The 20,293-nt window shown below is 41.5% G+C and overlaps 1 protein-coding gene across 1 annotated transcript in view; it reads left to right on the forward strand.

The window, feature by feature from the left end:
* SLC17A8 (solute carrier family 17 member 8) overlaps positions 1 to 3,449 on the forward strand; it is a 41,943-nt gene extending 38,494 nt beyond the window's left edge. Inside the window, exon 12 of the mRNA XM_028532796.2 lies at positions 1,725 to 3,449. Coding sequence (XP_028388597.1) covers positions 1,725 to 2,069 — 345 coding nt within the window. The 3' untranslated portion in view covers positions 2,070 to 3,449. The remainder of the gene's footprint in view (positions 1 to 1,724) is intronic.
* Positions 3,450 to 20,293: the final 16,844 nt, after the last annotated feature.

Consider the following 20,293-nt stretch of genomic DNA (forward strand, 5'->3'; position numbering starts at 1 on the left):
TTGTTGTATATTGATGGCAACAGGACTGGTAAATTTTGGTTCCATGTTTTCTGACCTGACAAATAAAAGGTGTGTGTGTGGTGGGGACAAACACCATACTGTTTAGAGAGAGAGAGAAAACTGAGGCAATCAACTCAGGATGAATAAATTACTCAAGATCGTTTTACAATTCTAAGTATTTAAACTTTATAGCCAATTTCCATCTATTGCTTAACATCTTCCAGCATAAAAATATTAGTGCTATTTACTTCCTTATTATGAAGAAAATAAACAAGATACTAATGGCCCTTCCTAAGACCCCACAAGGGTATGACACTGGGTTGCTACTGAGCCTTTCTGTATTTACACCAGGGTGGTTGGCAGTGGAGGATCCTGGATCCATCCAAAGTTCAAGTACAGGCCACGTGGTTTCTTAGTCTGTCGCTGGAAAGGTTTCAGGAGGCTGCTTTCTATAAGTAAGAATTTTTTTGATGTTATGCAGTTTTTAGCCAACTATTTTTTTAAGTTAGATTGCCTGTTACAAATATGACTTCAGATATTCTTCCAGCTTCTTGGAGAATAAAGTATGGGGCATTTTTTCTTATTTTTTAAAAATATATTTTACTGATTATACTATTACTGTTGTCCCATTTTTCCCTCCTTTACTTCCCTCCACCCTGTACCCCCCTCTCCCACCTGCATCCCTCCCACCCCTTAGCTCACGTCCATGGGCCGTACATGTAAGTTCTTTGGCTCCTCCATTTCCCATACTATTCTTTACCTCCCTGTCTATTTTGTACCTACGATTTATGCTTCTCATTCCCTGTACCTTTTCCCTCATCCTCCCCTCTCCCCCTTCCCACTGATGACCCTCCATCTAATTTTCCTTATTTTTTGATAGAAAAAGAAAGGTGGGATTTGGGGATTTTTATAGGCAGAGGATCCATGTTTTCCCTCTCTGTTCCTGAGATGATAAGATTTACAACATAACAATTAAATCTCAGATACTATCTTCCCCAACTTTAAAAACAAATACCATTGTTTTTGATAATGTATTATACACATAAAATATAATTTTAAATAGTAAGCTATTGAAGTGAACTCTGAGTATTTTCACGGTTCGAATTGTTACATAGCCAACAGTAAGCAAGAAGGAGACCGCTGATATTTAAAACGGTGGGTTCCCAAAGCAAGGTTCATTTAACCTACTAGGTGAGCGGAAACTTCATTTGTATATTCAGAGAGCTGTGAAATGGTGCTGCATGCGTTTTACATGATGCTTATTTTGTAAAGTATTTTTATAAATTAAAAGATGCATTTGCAGCCCTGGCCAGATCGCTCAGTTCGTTGGAGCATCCGAAAATGCACAAACAGTTGTGGGTTCAGTCCGTGTTTGGGGCGTGCTGGTTAGGCAACCGATGGATGTTTCTCTCTCACAGTGATACTTCTTTCTCTCTCTCTTTCTCCCTTCTTCCGCCTCTCCTTCTCCCTTCCTCTCTCTCTAAAATCAATAATAGAAAATGTCTTCCAGTGAGGATTTAAAAAAATGCATTCTTATTGTAGTCTTTAATTTTTTAAATGCTCCAACTCTGTTTGGATCCTGGGCATGCTTCTGACACATGTCTTTCCAAGAAGCATGACATTGTCCTTGGTGACCGGCTACTTTTGTCCCAGAACATACTGTTCGTCTCTTTTTTTCTTTTTTTTGGTGACAATGTTCATTGGTACTGTGTTTCCTTGTTTAGACCCGTGAAGAATGGCAGAACGTGTTCCTCATCGCTGCCCTGGTGCACTACAGTGGCGTGATCTTCTACGGGGTCTTTGCCTCTGGGGAGAAACAGGAGTGGGCCGACCCCGAGAACCTCTCGGAGGAGAAGTGTGGAATCATTGACCAAGATGAACTAGCTGAGGAGACAGAACTCAATCACGAGACTTTTGCAAGTCCCAGAAAGAAGATGTCATATGGAGCCACCACCCAGAATTGTGAAATCCAGGAGAAGGGATGGAGGGGACAGAGAGGGGTGACCTTGGATGAGGAAGAGCTGTCATATTATCAGAATGAGGAGGGAAGCTTCTCGGACACATCCTAGTGTCTGGGGGGCACTCCTGTCCTCCCCTCACTGCACAACCAGAAAGTATCTGTTCCTATCGCCTTCCCGTAGCCCAGCTTGCCAGAGGGTTCAATGTGGGGCCGCTGGAGGTGGGGGGAGGGGGAGAGATGATTTCATCAGCAATAGAGAAAAGAAATATTATCTTGCAATACTTGTGGGAATGGAGCTTGCTTTAAGCTGACAAAATGGGTATATATATACATGTATATATCTCAAAACCATGTTTCGTTTTGTTGTTAAAGAAAATGGGAGGAAATGGGGATGTTTGGCCTGGAGGAGAGAAAACAGTAGCTGCTGCTGCGTTTCCGAGAGCAGCCACGCAGAGGAGGGTGTCCTGTTCCTGGTGCAGGCTGCTGCTCGCGGAGGCCCTGAGCTGTGCCAGGTGCTTTGTCAACATTCTCCTTTAATCTTCACACCCACAACGACACACATTTCTTATCCCCACTTCACAACCAAGGAAAGGAGAGCGACAAGAGACTGCCGTGCCCAGAGTCGTTCTGCCAGGGCCGGTGCCGAGCCTGGTGGGGTCCCAAATGTGCAGCCATTGTGGGGAAGAAGGTTTCCCCTTAGGGTAGGAAAGACATTTTTAATAATGAAAACTGAAATGCAGTGGGTCATCTTGTGCGTGACTGCACATCTTGGCAGGTGCAGAGGATGGGAACATTTTGGGTGGATGTGGCAGAGCTTTCAATCGTTGTATGAGGGACTAGATTCAGACTCCTGGGTGCCTGTATGATCTAAAACATCAAATGGTTCTGTGAATGTGTAGTGTGTGTGTGTTTTTTTTATAATAAGGGTCACAGATTATAGGAGAGATTCAAATAGGTTTTTAAAAAGAGAGAAAGACAAAGCTATACAAGATATTATATTTCTGGCAATCTCTGGTCAGAATGGCCAGGAAGAAGTAAACAAAGGCTTGGCTATTTAACTTCAACCCTTTATAATATCAAGAATGTTGTGAAGTAATGTCCCAAATGACTCATAAGTCATTAAGACATTTAGAAAGTAAAAAATCAGCTCATGCATGTTAGTAGGTACAATTCTCTGGGAAAAGTCTTCAGTTTGAAAAATGTATGTCTGGAGCCATTTCTGCTGGTGATGTTAGGAAGTCTGATCGAGTTTTACAAAGTTGTGACTGGTGCATCCTTCATGACCGTATTTGGAACGATGTTCAGGGGAAACAATAACACAACAGTCGTCAGAGAGGGGACACTAGAATGGGAACTCCGGGGACAACCAGGCCTCGTGCTGAAAAATTCATCTTTGATTGCATAAGGCAATAATGTGGATACTCTTTCAATATATTTTAAACTTTAATGTTGGCATGTAAAGGGTCGTTTGAAAATAAAATTATTTTCCTGTCCATTGTTTTTTGAAAATTTTATTTCTACTTTCAGAAGAAAAATACAGTATTGTAAAAAATTATACACTTACATGTAGTTTATTATTATGAAGTGTTTTTTCCCTAATTCTCCCACATATATTTTTGGTCTCCAATTGTACCATCAGAGTTATTGTAGTATGTTTTAGAAAAAGAATAATTTTGAGTTAAAAGAGAATTGCCTTATTCTCCATTAAATAATATTCTTTATATTACTGGTATATAATTTATGTTATTATCTATCTTTAAATCTCTTTAATGAGTGAATTTATACAAGTCCCATAGAATAGTTTCTGGCATGTAGAAAATGCTCAATAAACATTAGCCATCATCATCATCATCATCATCATCATCATCATCTTTTAACCTTTTGGGAACTCTCATTTGAAAGGAGAGCATGTTATGTTATTTTCATCTATGAGTCACGGAATTTATTGTGAAGGTTGTGCTGTTTTCTAAGTAAAAAAAAATAGAAATTTATGGTAGCCAGTATTTTTTTTCTTCTGTTAATAAAGTCAAAACTCTATTTAAATAACTCATGATCATCCTTAAGGTAATACTATAGATTGTTACACTAAGTTGCATTTGCTCTATCATTTAAAGTCCATGTCATGCAGAAATTTTACATTTTGATGAATCAGAGCACTTAGAGAACCTGTAAATTCCCCTTACATTATTAAACAAAGTGGAGCCCTGGATCATGGTGTTAAAAACTAAAAAGCACATTGTTTTGTCCTGATGGGTATGTATTATGAAGGCTGATTTAAACAGATAATTATAACCGAATGCCAGGTAGATGCAGTTTGCAAGTCATTGTATATTTTGCTGCAAATATCCATTTGTACAGTAGATTGACCCTTGGAGGCAAATCATGGATTTTAGCAGGAGGGAAGGAGGCCTGAGTATGCTGGATTCTTGAGACAAGAAGGTTTCACTGGTTCTTTTTAAATAAAAAAATTTTGGAGACTCCTGAAAATGACAAGAAAAAGACTAATTACTCAAGAAACAATGGCATATTTCGTTATCCCTGCCTGGATATTAAATTCAACAGTTAAAACTTGAAACCTACTATTTTGATTTCACACTGCCTCCTCCCAACCCCAACAAACCTGTTCTTCCTTTTCCGTTTTTTTTTTTTTTTTTAATTTCAGGAAATTGCATCACCCTTTTGCTGGAGCTAGAAACCTTGAAGTCATCTCTGACTTATTTAAAAACATAACTCTTTCTCTCTTTACTGCCAAGTCCATTTAATTCAATCTTTGGCTCAATGTTTTATATCAGCTTAGGAAATTTTTTAGCCATGATCTCTCACAATATTGCTTTTGCTCCATTCTCTGTCTATGTTCTTTCCAGGAATTCTGTTAAACAAGTGCTGGACTGTGCGTATAACGCCAACTATCTCTTTTGTATTTTTCAGCCTTTTGCCTCTTTCTGTGTCATTCTGAATATCTTCTTCTGACTTTTTTTTTTTGAGTTCTTTATTTGCCTCTTAAGCAAAACCAAAGCTGGTAAAAAAAAAATGAATCCACGGTGTGCTTAATTTTAGTTAACTGTCTTTTCAGTTTTAGAGCTTTTATTGGTTCTTTTTCAATTCTGCCATGCCTTTTAAAAATATTTCTAGTTCTCTGTTGAAATTTTTCATCCTGCATTTTTTCCCTGAAACATAGAAACACTGATTATTTTAAAGTCTGACTGGTGCCACTATCTAGAGACCATGTGATTCTGTTTCCATTTTCTCCTAAAAACCTTTGTTATGCAGGTCAATAGCCTGGAATATCCAGGTGTGATACCTCTGAACCCGTAGGAAAACAATCCGACATTTCGGAGTTGGAACAGAACGACTCGTCCTCTTCCCAGGACACGATGAGAAAATTTCGGCTTACCTGTCGACTTACCCAGGTCTCCAAGCGGAGACCCAGGGGCCACCTTTGCATTTTTCTTGGCCCTTGCCTTTTCTCTGTTTCTGTTTTCTGTTGGTTTTGTCGATTCTTGTTCGTATTATCTTATTTTGGTCTGTGCTTGGTTTTCTTTGCATCTGAATTTGTATTTGAAAAATGTTACAGCAGAAATGAATTTAGGCTGAAAATAATGTTGTCGTTTTTTCTCTCCAGAGAGAATTTTCGTTTGCTTCTTGCAGGGGCCTGAAGGCACTAGCCATCTGGGGTCTCTTCCATCCAGTGACAAGGCCGGATGAGTTGAAGCCCGGGCTACAGGCAGTTTGAAGGCTCTTTGACTCTCAGTTCACCCTTGTTCCCAGAGTACCTCACTCCACGGTCCCAGCCCACACCACTGTGTTTCTACCAGCATCCAACTTTTGTAGCCACACCAGGCCATCAGACCGCTCAGCTGTCAAACACTGACGTTGTTATAATTAACACACTCTCTGGAGAAAAGTGGCCTCAACTGTCAAGCTCACTTCTTGGGATTTATATCTTTTCCCAGATGGCCAGATGGTAGCCAGGTGAATTTTCACGGTCATGCTGGCTCTCCAATGCCTTCAAGCATCATTTAAAAAGATATATATTTTCTAGTGTGAAGGCTGGTCTGAATTACCTACTCTGCCATTAGTGGATGCTGAAGTCCCTCTAATTTTATCCTCACAAGTTCTCTCAAACTGATTTATTTTTCTAGAGATAGTGTGGTAATAAATTAAACCCCAAATCTCAGTTGCTTACTACAGCAAATGTGAACTTCTCTCTGGGGTTACTAGTTGAGTGTGGGTTGGACTGAGTGGACTCGAGGCTTGTTCCAGACTCAAAGACCCAGGATTTATTTTTTCTCCACTTTCCATCTTGCAGTTCACCATTTGGAACATACAGCCTTTGATGCCACCCTGAAACGGAGAGGGAAGAGGAGGTCTCTGGCTTTTCACTGCCTCAATTAGAAATGACACTGTCATTTCTGCTCTTAGTCCATTGACCTACACAAGCCATGTAGACCCAACCTAACTTCAGAGGCGGCTAGGGATTATCGTGGGGCATGTGATTACTGAGTCAGCACTAGTTTCATCTGCCACTCAGCTCTAGCCTAGGCTCAGGGTCTTAGGAAATCCCACTTGACATGTTGAAATAGCTTCCAAGTGTTAGAAGTCATGTGATTCTGCTATGTGGCATTTGGAGAGAGCTGAACTAGGTTGTAGGGAGCCTGGAGCCTCCTCGGGAGAAACCACAAATATGTCAATTCATTAGCATAGAATAGCATCTGGTCTGATTCAAACGAATGAATAACCGCAAGGGCCAATTTGAAGAGTGAGGAAAGCTGAAATTCTATTTCGATTTCATGTATTACTGTGTCCCAGGCCTTATGCTAAGCCCTTTCCATCTCTGAGCTCATTGAATTCTGATGGCAACCCTATGAGGAAAGGGAGGTGCCAAGGGACTGAGTTTTGCCCAGGTACCCCAGGTATGGAAATGCAGATACTGTCTAGATGCTCAGTACATGCCCTGCACAGGATGGGTGCTCAAGGAATATATTCTTCAAAATCTGCCATGGTGTTTAAGGAAGAGGGTGCTGGAGATGACAGGTTGGCTGGTTAAGCATGGCAGATTAAATGTAGGTAGTTATACCTACCTTCTAAAGTTACAATAAAGGAATATAGGAACACATACATGTTCCAGGACAAAGGAAAAAGAGAAAATCACATTTAGGAAGCTAAATGGGGATACAACAGTCTTAGCTGCCTTTAGCAGAACTGAGTGAGGAAAGAATGGAACTGTTTGTGCTGTGCACCCAGGGAGGCTACAGAATTGAAGGCACCAGCACCGGGTACCTCTGGAGGGCAGAGTGAGGGGGTGGACTGAGGATAGAGGAGGGGGGCTGAAAACACAAGGACTGGTTGAAAGTGAGAGTTGTCTGATTTAACAACCCTGCTGAACGTGCACGTAAGCAGCAGTTACAACCATTGGGTCTCTCCCCAACCAGCTCAACTGAGAAACTGCCGCACCCTCACCTAGTGGAAAACAACAGGTTTGTTTTCTGGACAGAGAATCTCTGGATTCAAAAACATCTGGAAATACTGACTGTAATCTCCAAAATTTAGAGATTTTGGGCTATTTTGATCATTGATGTATCTCGAGTACCTAGAATGGTGCCTGGAATTTAATAGCCACTTGGTAAATATTTATGAAATGAATGAATCAGTGAATGAACAAAACTCACTAAACAGAAGGAAATAAAAAATTTGTATACTAAACACTGAAAACTTTCAGCTGCCTTTGTGGGCTCATCCAAAATGCTGGCAGTCAAGCTCATGTTCCCTAGGCAGGAAGTTAAAGGATTCAGGTGGTGAGGGTGGTAACTCATAAGAGAAAGGCTTACAGCCATTGCTATCTGGAGGTTTCCCCATCAAAGTAAGTGGATCCCTGCCTGATTGCTCCCTGTGCAGGCCTCCCATCAAGGCTGCTCATGGGAATAGAAATCCCACTATTCATTCATTCATTTATTCATTTTATAATCAGTTAGCATCTATAATGAAGTCCTCAATGATCAAGTACCTATCCTGGTCCAGGCACTAGGAATAGAACATAAGTGAACAAAATAAGTCTCTGTTCTTATGGAGCTTCCATTCCAGAGGGCAGACACAAAAAATAAGCAGGTTGAGCAAATCCAGTACATAGTATGTCAGAGGATGAGAAGCGCTAAAAACAAACATAAAACAGAGTAAGAGGGATAGGGACTGTGGGGGCTGGTGTGTTGTGCTGAGTATTTAGGGATAATGTGAACTTTGAGCACAGACCTGAAGGCAATGAGGGAGCAAGTCAAGAGCATATTTGGGCCGTGGGTTCCAGGAATACGACAATGCAGCTACAAAGGTGCTGAAGTGGGAACACACTTGGCATATTGAAAGAACATTGAGTTCCCTGAAGTGGTCAGGCCCTGAACCTGTTCTGAAGAAAGATGGAACATTTACTAACAGGCAGAGTCTGGGGAGGATCAGGGTAAGTGGGGGAAGGAATCAGGGTTTTAAACATGTTTGATTTCAGAGTTTTTCTAGCCTATTGATTCTAAGTGACAGTATCACGTGGGCAGTGGAAATACAGTCTGGGAATCAGAGGAGAGCTGGAGGTACATTTGTGAGTTATCACCACATCACACAGATGGTAGTTAAAGTCTTGAGACCAGGTGAGATCATCAAGATTTGAACATGACTGAGCCCTGGGGGCAACTCCAACACAGAGATCAGGAAGATAAGATGGAATCAGCAGAAGAGATGGAAAAGTAATGGGGGCGGGGTCAGGAAGCAGGGACAGAGAAAGAGGGAGGAACCTAGAGTAGAATGGTAGCCTATGGCCAAGTGAAGAAAGAACGGCTTGGAGGAAGTTTAGGGTTAGGGTTAGGGCATGCTGGGTTGTGTCAAAGCTGCTGCTAGGTGAAGTACAGTGGGAACTGAGCATGGGCCTTGGATTCAGCAGCAGGGAGGTCACCGGTGAGTTTGACAAGAGTAGTTTTCAATGTAGGGGTGATGACAAAACTCCAAATGGAGTATATTCAGTAAAGGGTAGGCTTTTAATTATCTTGCTCTTACATGTGAATAATAAACAGCCAAAGATTGCCTAGAGTTTAGGAAATTTCCAACATAGACAGGAAGGAAGATACTTGGAGGAAACCAGAGGATGCAGGACTAGAATAAACCTTAAGCTAAAAGAAAAAAAAATATTGCATGCATGACACAAAAATATAATTCTACTTTTTTTAAAGGAAGAAATATCCAGAGAAGGAGGTTGGGCTAGGCAGGGCAGGGAGAATCTTGAGCCTGGGGAGTCAGTTACAGAGGCCAGGGTTGAAGCAATGAAAATGAGGAAGAAAGAGTAGTTATGGAAAACTGAAAACAAAATTTCTAAACAAAATAGACTCCTTGTACAAATTTTAAATTTTAGAAAAATATACTGAAGGGAATAAAAATTACCCTAAATTACAGAAGGTTTAATTAATCATAACATTGAGGCACATTTGTCTTCAGTCTTTTTTTTTTACACGTATGTATTTTTGAGCAACTTGGGATAATGCTGCAATATTTAGTTTATAACTTGTCTTTTGTACCTAACCTTATATAATAAATTCCTATGTCTTGATTCTTTAAGAACATGATTTTAAAAGAATTACTGAGGTATAATTTACATACAGAGAAGGCACAAATCTTAGGTTTACAGATCAACTGATTTTTTAACTTAATGTATACATACATACATGCATACCACTTCCTAGTATACCCACCCTTCTGGTTTCTATTGTTTAGACTAAGTTTGCCTGTTTTTGAGCTTTACATAAATGGAATCATACAGAATCACCTCTTTTGAATTCCACTTCTTCCCCTCAGTATATTTTTAGAATTAATCTATGTTATTGTGTTTACCAGTAGTTCCTTTTTTATTGGCGTATATAATATTACATTGTATGGCTAAAACAAAACTTCTTTATCCATTGTTCCATTGATGACCGTTTGGATTGTTTCCAACTTTGGGGAGAAGCGGCTGTTGTGAATAAGGTTGCTATAAGCATTCTTGTCTTGAAAATGGGAAAACTAACCTGAGTTTCCATTTCTATAGTATTTATCATTTAATAAGTAATTAGTTGGTTAAACTTACAATGCAAAACTGTGTGTGTCTGAAAAACAATTTCAAGGTCGCTTTGAAATTCATTTCTTTAAAGTTACATTTGAAGTAGATGGATGACTGAAATTCCAGGGTTTGAAAGTAGAGTTGGCCCTTGAACAATGCATGGGCTAGGGGTGGTGACCACCCACACAATGGAAGTACAACTTCTGATTCTCCAAAACTGAACTACATTTGGCCTTTCATCCTCGGATTCAACCAATCACAGGTGAAAAGCAGTATTTTCCATGGGGGTTGGGAATCTGTGGCTGGGAATATGAGAATATGTTTTTAATCCGTGGTTGGTTGAATCTGCGGATGCGAAACCGTGGGTAGAAATAGCCAGCTTTGTTGAAAAGAAATCCGTGTATAGGTGGGCCTGCACAGTTCGAACCTGCATTGTTCAAAGGGCAACTAACTGTACGTCAAACACAGGAACAGCAGAAGGTACTAACATCTCTGTTATTTCTCCCCTCCCCTGTGTCTCTATCTCTCTCTCCTGTCAAATGGCACAACTAAAACAATTCAGTCGCGAGGTCGATGTCCTTTATTTAAGGGAAAACAGTGCATGGGTCGGGGAGGACAGAGTCTCACTCGCAGTGGGACACTCCCCCCACGGGTTTGAGCAAGGGCCAGTGTACGGAATAGCAGAAGAGGCAACTAGGAAACCACGTGATTGGCCAGGAGGTCAGGGATTTCTTACAAGGCAAGTAGGTCCCGTTATCCAGGGTAAGGTAACCTACCTAAAGCTCAGTTGCTGGTTTGTGATTGGAGTGTTAGGTTTCCCCGACAGGTGTTGCCAGTAAGTACAGGCTGACTTTCGTTTAGATTTAGGATGTGGGCCAGGCCACTGGGCCAGCCGGCATTTCGTGGGCCCTGATACACGAGTTACCTTGATCACTCCACGTACACATATCCACTCATAATATCTGGCTTCTGAAATCCAGTTTGAGGTCAGGCAGGTAATGAGACATACGGCTAACTGGAGAGACACTGGATCCTTTCAGCCTAACATTCGTATTTGGAGAATCATGGTAGTCTGGCTTGAGAGCTGCTGCCAGGTGGGCCCCCTGCCCTTTCCTCCTGGGCTTTTGTCCGTGGGGGCAGATGCCGCCTTTCAGCCAGGGCTTGTGGCAGAGCAGGACTGACTTCCCTCATCTAAACGGGGAGAGGAGGCTGAGCTTTTTGGGGTGAAGTTCTAACTCACCACAAGTTTCACATGGAGAGAATGTCGCAGAGAAGGAGGGGAGATTATCGTCAGGGCCTGAGGCTGGGTAAAACCACTGCTGTTCTGGAAAGTGATGGTGTGGGAGTAGCTACCCAAGTGCCTTGCGTGGAGACCATGAGACTTCTCAGTTTGGGGTCCACGGAACACCTCAGAAAATACGAACTAAATGGGAAGTGCGTGTGTTGACTTTTCCCTAGGGACAGGGATCTATCTCTGTTGTTTTTGTCACTTGCCCAGAGTCACCCATCATCCCGAAGAGGCTGAGAATGCCCAGAAGGAGCTGCAGATGGTGTGCTAAGTGGAAGGATCCTAATAATCATGCAGCAGCTTTGTAGACCCTGCCCAAGAGGCCCTTTGTGGGAGCCTGTTCTCTGGCTTAGGCATCTGGCCTCCTCATCTCCCTCCTTCTTACACACCTGACTTCCTTTGTTTGTCTCTGCCATATTCCCCCTCTTTCCTTCATTTGGATTCTTTTGTTTTTGTCCATCCGCCTTTCTTGCTCAGTACTGTAATGGGCTGACTGGGGGACCTTGGCCTGGAGTGGTGGTGTAGTCAGGTAGGTGAGAACTTCTCCAATTTATTTCTCCATCATCTTTCCCCACCATTCTTAGCAGTGCCTACAAGATATTAGAATTAAATAAACTCGTTTTGAAAGTATGTTCATAGTTTCTTTTCAAGGCATATAACATCTAACCATCATATATAAAAAAGCATGATGAGTAGTAACACCCTGGGAAGATAATGTTAACATCCTTGAGAAGTTAATGGAAAATACCGTGAGGTCCTGTGAATAAATAGCCATAAAGGCTGGTTAGATATTATCACTTAAAGAACTATTTGAAAATAATGCTATTTTTATTACTAAATGAATCCCTTTTCTCTGCAGATGAAATAATTAGGCACAGCAAGAGCAGGTGTCTTGGCTTTTACTAATTACAGAATTTTTTTTCACAAAATAGCTTTTTATATGTTAGGAGTGCTGGTTTGTTTTCAAGATTGTGTTCAAAAATCATCTTTCAATCTTTCCCAGTTTTCTGAGTGATGTAATGCTTTCTTGATTATTTCAACATAATGTAGACCCAAAACTCCATAGTATAGAGTTCACAGATGCTTCCTTTTTTATTCTTCTTTAGAAACACACTTAAAATGAGTTCTGGTCTAAAATACAATCTTGGTTTTCATCAGAATTTTTCTAATTCTATTCTTAGCAGGAATGTGGAAAAGAGTCCAATGACTTTCGGTTCTTTTTTTGTCTAGTGTTTGTGGTTTCACACAGTTTTAATGTACTTGAGGATAAGATTTCCTCTTGAAGAGAAGAATTTAAGGCCTTAGTAGTCCAACATAGCCCCGGGGTCTGCTCTCTCTCTGTGAGTCTCTGATGGAAGTCACCATATTTCTAATCTTCTTTAGAAAGATGAGAGATCATGGCTTTTATGATTGGACTTATCACTGTATTGGGGATGAAATTGGTCTTTAAAAAATAAAAACATTATTTCACTCTTTATTTAATGCTTACTTATCTGTCACTGCATAATAAACTACCACTAAATTGTTATGTTTTTTTTAAAGATTTTATTTATTTATTTTTAGAGAGAGAAGGAAGGGAGGGGGAGAGAGAGAGAGAAACATCAATGTGTGGTTGCTGAGGGTTATGGCCTGCAACCTAGGAATGTACCCTGGCTGGGAATCGAACCTGGGACACTTTGGTTCCCAGCCCGTGCTCAATCCACTGAGCTACGCCAGCCAGGGCAATTGTTAGGTTTTTTAAACACAACTATCGGCTCACAGGTCTGTGGGTCAGAATTTGGGTTGGGCTCCCAGATGGGTCTTCTGCTGGTCTCTCCCGTGACTGCGGTCATCTTGTGCTTGACCGGGTTGGATGGTCTACGTGGCCTCACTGGCAGTTGGTGCTCGCCGTTGACTGAGGTGTCCTGGTTCTCTTCCACGTGGCCTCTCACCCTCCAGTCGGCTAGACCAGGCCTCTTTACCTGGTGCACCCAAGGAAGCATTCTAAGGAGGGGAGAGTGAAAGTGGCAGGGGCCCTTGAGTCTCAGATGTCCCACAGTGTCACTTCTTCCACGTGCCCTCGGTTCTGGGCCAGCCCCAGTTCAAGGAGAGGGAAAATAGACTTCGCCTGCTGATGGGAGGCATCTTAAAGGCCCATTGCAAAGGGACGTCATATAGGGATGTGAGGAGAGTAGCGGTTATCTTGGTAAACAATTTACCACAATTAGAATAAAATATTTTTTTAAGCAGAGTCTACAAGTCCCTACCTCATTACAGTCTTGTGTCGTTCACAGTTCTCTTTCTGTCACTCAAACATCCCCACCTCGTTGGGCCCTCTGTCTGACGTGCTCCTTCCTCATATCTCGGCTGCTTCTTGTCATCCAGGTCTCAGTTAAATGTCACTGAGAAATTTTTTAAAAAACCACTTTATTAAGGTATGACTGACATGCAAAAAGCTGTGTATATTTAACGCCCCCAACTTGATGAGTTTGGGGATATGTACACACCAGTGAAACCATCATCACCATCAAGGCCATGGATGTGTCAATCACCTACCAAAGTCTCCTCTCACCCCTATTATTAGTGTTATTGTGTGATAAGAGCACTAAACATAAGATCCACCTGTTTTGCCAATTTTAAGTATAGAACACAGCATTGTTAACTGTAGACGCTATGCTGTATGGTAGATCTCCAGAACTTACCTCGCATAATTGAAACTTTGCACCTCTGGCCAACACCTGCTCATTTCCCCCTCCCCCTACTAGCCCATGGTAACCGCCATTCTACTCTTTGCTTCTATGAGTTTGACTATTTTAGATTCCACATATAAGTGAGAACCCTCAGAATGTTTAAAGTTGCCTCCTCCACCCTGGCCCGTGTGGCTCAGTTGGTTGGAGCATCATCCTATAACCCGAGGGTTGTGGGTTCGATTCCCAGTCAGGGCTTATACCCGGATTGCAGGTCCAATCCCTGCTCCAGGTCTGGGCGTGTATGGAAGGCAACCATTCAGTTTCTCTCACATTGGTATTTCTCTCTCTCTCTCTTCCTCTCTTTCTAAGAGCAATGAAAAAAGTGTCCTTGGGTGAGGATGAAAAAAAAATTAAAGTTATCTCTCCCACTTTCTTAGCTGCTTTTATTATTGTATATGCTTTATCTATTTCATCACTCTCTGAAATTATCTGAATTTTTTAAAATATGCTTATTGCTTATTTTTACAGTGGAATATAAGTTCCTTGGGGACTTATATTCTTATAATATGGGACTTATAAGAATATAAGTTCCTTGGGGGACTGGTATTCTTCTTGTTTATTCTTACATGTACAGGGAGGAAAATATGCCCAGTGCAATGGTTCTCAACCTCGGCTGTACTTTAGAACCACCTGGAAAATGTGGGGCAGTGCCCAGGCCGTGCCCCAGATAGCTTCATGTACGAGCTGGAACCTGGGCTGGGTTGTGAAGAGAAGGCAGAATTTTGGGAAGCAGAGGAAGGAAGAGGCCCCCCCTCCCTGTACCCGCCACCTGAGCAGAGTGGACATAGAATGAGCAAGGTGGAAAAGAAATGAGTGCTACAGAGTGGGTAATGCTAAGAATTGGCTTGTAAACTTGATTCAATAAGCAGTTGGTATAATGACCATCCTTCCTGAATTTTCCAAGCTAGTTCTAATCTGAAATATTTTATTTCATTTTCCACATAAACCAACATCTTTTAACATGTCAGCATCCAAATTCCTTTTTTAAGGCAGAAACAACACAAAATCATAGTGAAAGGATGGATCTTTGGCCCTGGGTGGTGTGGCACAGTTGGTGGGAGTGATGTCTTGTGTAAACCAAAAGGTTGTGGGTTCGATTCCCAGTCAGGGCACATTCCTAGCTTGTGGGTTTGGTCCCTGGTTGGGGCTTATACAATAGGTAACTGACCTCTTACCTCTGGATTTTCCTCTCTCACACTGATGTTTCCCTTTCTCTCTCCCTCCCTTCCCATTTCTCTAAAATCAATAAGCTTGTCCTTGGATAAGGATTAAATAAATAAGTATGTAATAAAAAAAGGATAGATTTTTTTCCCCAGAAAATATATTCTCTGATATGGGGAACGCCTCAAGCAAGCCAGTTTAGTTTCTTATATGGGGTACAGGAGCGATGAGAGTGGTGTCTGTGATTGTTCTTTTAGAACAAATTGGAGATTACAGACAGGAAAGGGAGAGAAGCAGGTGCCCCATCCAGGCTGATGCATTTATCCATGTGGAATGGGTAAGGGTCCCGGTGATGGGGACAGAAAATCGAGATGCAAGAGGCATCTGGAAGAAAGAAGCAGGTCCCATCCCATGATGATGGGTCGGCAGTGTCACAGGGAGAAGAGAAAGGTGGCCTTGCTGTCCCGGTTAAATTATTCCAGGTGAGCATTTATGTTGTTCAGTTTCACAGCATGACATCACTTAGTGCTGTGTGTTACCTGAGGGCGAGGGACACACAAGGCAAATGGCAGAGAGGAAAAGCCGTTTTCCTGGCACCAGTCTCTAAAAGCCTAAATTCTTTGTTTTTAAAGTTGGGATATAACTCACATTCCGTAAAGTAGACTGTGTACAGTTCAGTGGTTTTTAGTACAGGGTGGGGCAAAAGAAGGTTTGCAGTTATAATGCACAAAAACGATACAATAATTAATAAATATTAATAGAAGAATAAACTCTCTGTTTTGCATACTCACAACTATAAACCTACTTTTGCTTCACCCTGTATATTTACAAGGCTGTTGAACCAAAATCACTTTCTAATCTGGAACATTTTCATCACCCCCACAATAACCCTGTCCCCCTCCCCATCTCTTGGCGACCACTAATTGACCTTTTGTCTGTATGGATTGTCCTATTGTGAACATTTCATATGAGTGGGAATCACATAATATATGGCGTCTCATAACTGGTTTCTCTCATTCCGCATAATGTTTTCAGTGTTCCTCCGTGGCTGAAGCACCTGTCAGCACTTCATCTCTTTTTATAGCTGAATAAATTCCATTGAATGGAAATGCCACATTTTGTTTATTTGTCCATCAGTTGATGGACATTTGGGGTGTTTCCACTTTCTGGCTGTTAGGAATAATATTTAAGTCCTGAATTTTTGAGATGACCTTTACTACTTCCATGAGCCTTTTTCCGTGTTTCAAGGATACCACTGGAAACATCCGATTGGCTCACAGAACTGTTAGAATAATGCCATTAAAATGGAAGATCGTGCCATTCCTCTTCTCAAAACCCGTGGCTCCCTTCTCACTCGTAATAAAAGCCGATCCTGAGCACCAGCTCCAAGACTTCCTTCAGTCTGTCCTCCTAACTGTGTCTCCTGGTTCGATGCTCTGTCTCAGATGCCGTGGCCTTCTAGTTGGTCCGCGGACTCACGGCATGCTTCTTCCTCAGGCCCTATGGTTCCCTTGCATCTCCTCTTCTTCCTCTTCTCCCAGGCATCTCGGTGGCTCACTCTATCACCTTTTCTAGATCTTTGCTCAGATATCACCTTTTCAGTCCAACCTTTTCTGCCCTCACTCCTGAAAGGAACATTCCTGCACCCCTGCTGTGTTTCACACCTCCCATCTTACTCCCTGCTTTATGTTTCCCTTAGAACTTATTCTGTTTGTGTATTTTATTTATTTGTCATTTTATATATTTATCTTGCTTATTGGTTATCTTCATTAGAATGCAGACTTCACACAGGTAGGAACTTTTGTGTGTTCTGTTCACTCCTATATCTCTAGCACCTCGGATCATATCTGGCAGGTAATAGGTGTTCATTAAATATGTATTGAATGACTAAATGAAATAGTTCAAATTAGCCTGCTCAGGCTAGCATCTAAAACATCAGATTTCTTTGTTTTTAGCTCACGTAGTCTGAAAGGATATCAACTCATGCTGATTGGACATTGTAATGAGCATGAGTTTAAACTCTACTCATTAGTTCAACTAATGTAAAAAATACAGAATTATCACTTGGCGAATGCGGTTTGTTTGGTAGGGAAAAAAAAACTTTGGGAATCTGGGTTTATGTGGGAGAGGTTGTGGGGAGAAAAAGGGGCCTGCCTAGTGGGAAGAATTTTGGGAATAACTACTCTCAACAGCTGTCTGAAAGGGTCTTGTTTAGTGCTGTTGGTTAATTGCTGAGAAATTCCAGGAAAAGAAAGAACTGCATTCTAAACAAACGTTTATCAGCACATACCATTTGACTGCTTCTGTTCAAAGGTTCCTGTTGCAACTCATTTTGGCAGCCCTTGTGTAAAACTGAGGCAGCAGTAAGTGACAAAGGTTTTATTTATCTCCTGTTACTATCTGTTGACTTTTGAAGGGCTCAGTAATGAACAGCACAGCGGCAGATTGGCTAACCCATCATCGGAAAGGGTGAAGCAATGTCTTGTGAAGCCCAGGGTTCCCACCGGCCCCCCTGGAAATCTACAAGCCACAGGGGTCATGGGCTTGGGCCCTTCATGAGATAGCTGTGTGAACCGAGCTTCCAAAAGGGGAAGTCACGTGCACAGAGCCATGCAGTTCACTAAGAATCTGGCCAAAGTAAGGCAAAACTGATTTGTGAGAGTTGGTACTAATTGTCCTCTGAGTTTACCAGATGCTTTCTCTATATTGCAGCAACTTTATGAGTGCTGCAACCTATGAGCTTAGTATTATTTTTTCCATTCTTCCATTCAGCAGACTTGAGACTCACAGAGGCTGAATAACTTGCCAAAGGTCTCAAATAAATGGCAGAGCAAAGATTAAAATCTAGTTTTCTTGGTCTATGAAAATCTTTGATCTCTTTCTCTGAAGTCTGGCATCTGTAAGCAAGACAATCCCTTTCTGTGAAGTTCTTATAGTTTCTGTCCCTTGACACTCACAAACAATAATGATAACACATACTTTCCAGGTGTCTACAATAGACCAGGCATCATTCTAGCATTGGGAAATATATAAGCAAATAAAAGGAAGAGATATTTCTGCCCTTGTAGGGGAAGAAAGACAACACACTACAGAAACAATTTGTATAGTTTTTTAGAAGGTTTTAAGTGTGATGAGAAAAATAAACAGAGCAAGGTAAGGGGGATTGGAAGTATGTGAGGGTATGCCAAGTTCAAATAGAGTAGTCAGGGCCTTCACTAAAAAAGTAATACTTGAGCCAAGACTTGAAAAAGATGAAGATGAGGATAACTGGGATGAAGTATTTGAGGCAGAGAGAGGTGCTAGTGCAAAGGCCCTGAGGTGGAAACATGCCCTGTGGGTTTGAGATGCAGGAGCAGGTCAGTGTGATTAGAATGGCAAAAGCAAAAGAGGAGCATGGAGGAGATGAGGTCACGGGATATGGGGGCCAGGCCCTGCAGGGCCTTCTAAGCCATTGTAAAGACGTTGGTTGGCTTTTACTCTCAGTGAAACAGGGGAGACTTTGTAGGGTCTTGGGAAGAAGATGGACAAAATCCGACTTACATGTTAAAAGGATTTCTTTGGCTACTGTGTGGAGGGAAGGGAAGGGGAGAGCAATGGCGACACCAGTTAGGGGTCTAGTTGGGTAATCGAGACAAGAGATGATGCTGGTTTTGACCACACGGGAGGTACCAGTGAGGGTAGAGGGGAGGCACTGGGTTCTGGATAAGATCTACTGAGGGACTTGAGAGAAAGGGAAATCAATGCCTATAACTTTCCCACTTCGAACTCTCTAAGCAACTGTCACAAAAGGAATGGGGGGCTTCAAGAACCTTCTCAATGTGTGTGTGGCACACGACGAAGTACTTTACAGTCAGGAGAAACCAAAATACTAGGAACTATTTCATCAAAACAATTACTCTATACAAGGTATAGTGTTTTAAATTCTAAATATCAAAAATCAGTGTCTAGTGCTATTATCTCTCTGACATTAACCAGAACCACTTAATCTTGGTGAGCCCTAACTTCCTTTTCTACAAAATGGGGATTACAGTTCTGCTGTCTCAGTTGTGAGGCAATGTGAACTCTACGGAGCAGTGACCTTGGGTTACCGCTATATCCAGGCACTTCGAATGGTGCTTGGCACGTAATAGGTGTTCAATAAACACTTGTCAGGTGACTAAGTGAAAGAGAATGCACTCAAAGACCTTTGGGAAAAATATATAAATCTTTATAGTTTTATTTGAGTTTATTGTTTGTATTTTATATTTAGTATTAATGAACTAAGACAACTACCGAAACAAGTGGCTTTTGAGGAGGCCTAAATTAACAGGATAATTGCCTTGCTGTGAGTCAGCCTGTCATTTCTCTTTGTTAATATAGTGGGATATTGAGGACATCCCCTCAGAGTTTCTAGCCTCTGGTGCTCATATGCATTTTCATAAGTCAACAACACCTGGACCACTTATATAAGAATGCCCTTGATGAGCATCTCTGTTTAATTAAGGACATTGGCTTCCTTTATTAGTCTCATTAGAGAGTTTCTTGACCCATAAATCTGGTCATTGGTGAAGCTGATAATGAAAGTATACAAGATACACAAAGCCAGGGAAATTGAATTATAATCTCAAGGCAATGAATTAATATGTGAAAGCAGTTAGAAGAGTACTTGGTATAGTAAATGCTCCAGAAACACTAGCCAATCTTATTGTCATCTGCAAATTCATTTACTCAGTCATTCATTTTTTTCTCTCTCCCTTCTTCCTTCCTAATTCACAAATTCATTCATTTTATGACTGTTTTCTTACACCCGTTCTGTTCCTTGGCGCATGAGATACTCACCTGAAGCCAATTAGAAAATAATGTGGAAATGGCATCTGTCCAACCCATCTTCTTCCTGACATTATATTAATGTAACATGATGCCCAAATGGATGTCCTCATGTTCCCCAGACTTTTGGGGTCTGCTTTTCTCTTCATACAGGAATAAAATGGCCCAAGCCTTCATCGCGTGTTCTGCAGGAAATTCAGTGCCCCACCCTAAGCTTACTGAGCATTCCTATTGGTCGTGTCTTATTCCAGTTTCTTCCCTGTTCCCCACTTTGTCATCTT

Source organism: Phyllostomus discolor, chromosome 2 (assembly GCF_004126475.2).
Source record: "Phyllostomus discolor isolate MPI-MPIP mPhyDis1 chromosome 2, mPhyDis1.pri.v3, whole genome shotgun sequence".
NCBI lineage: Eukaryota > Metazoa > Chordata > Mammalia > Chiroptera > Phyllostomidae > Phyllostomus > Phyllostomus discolor.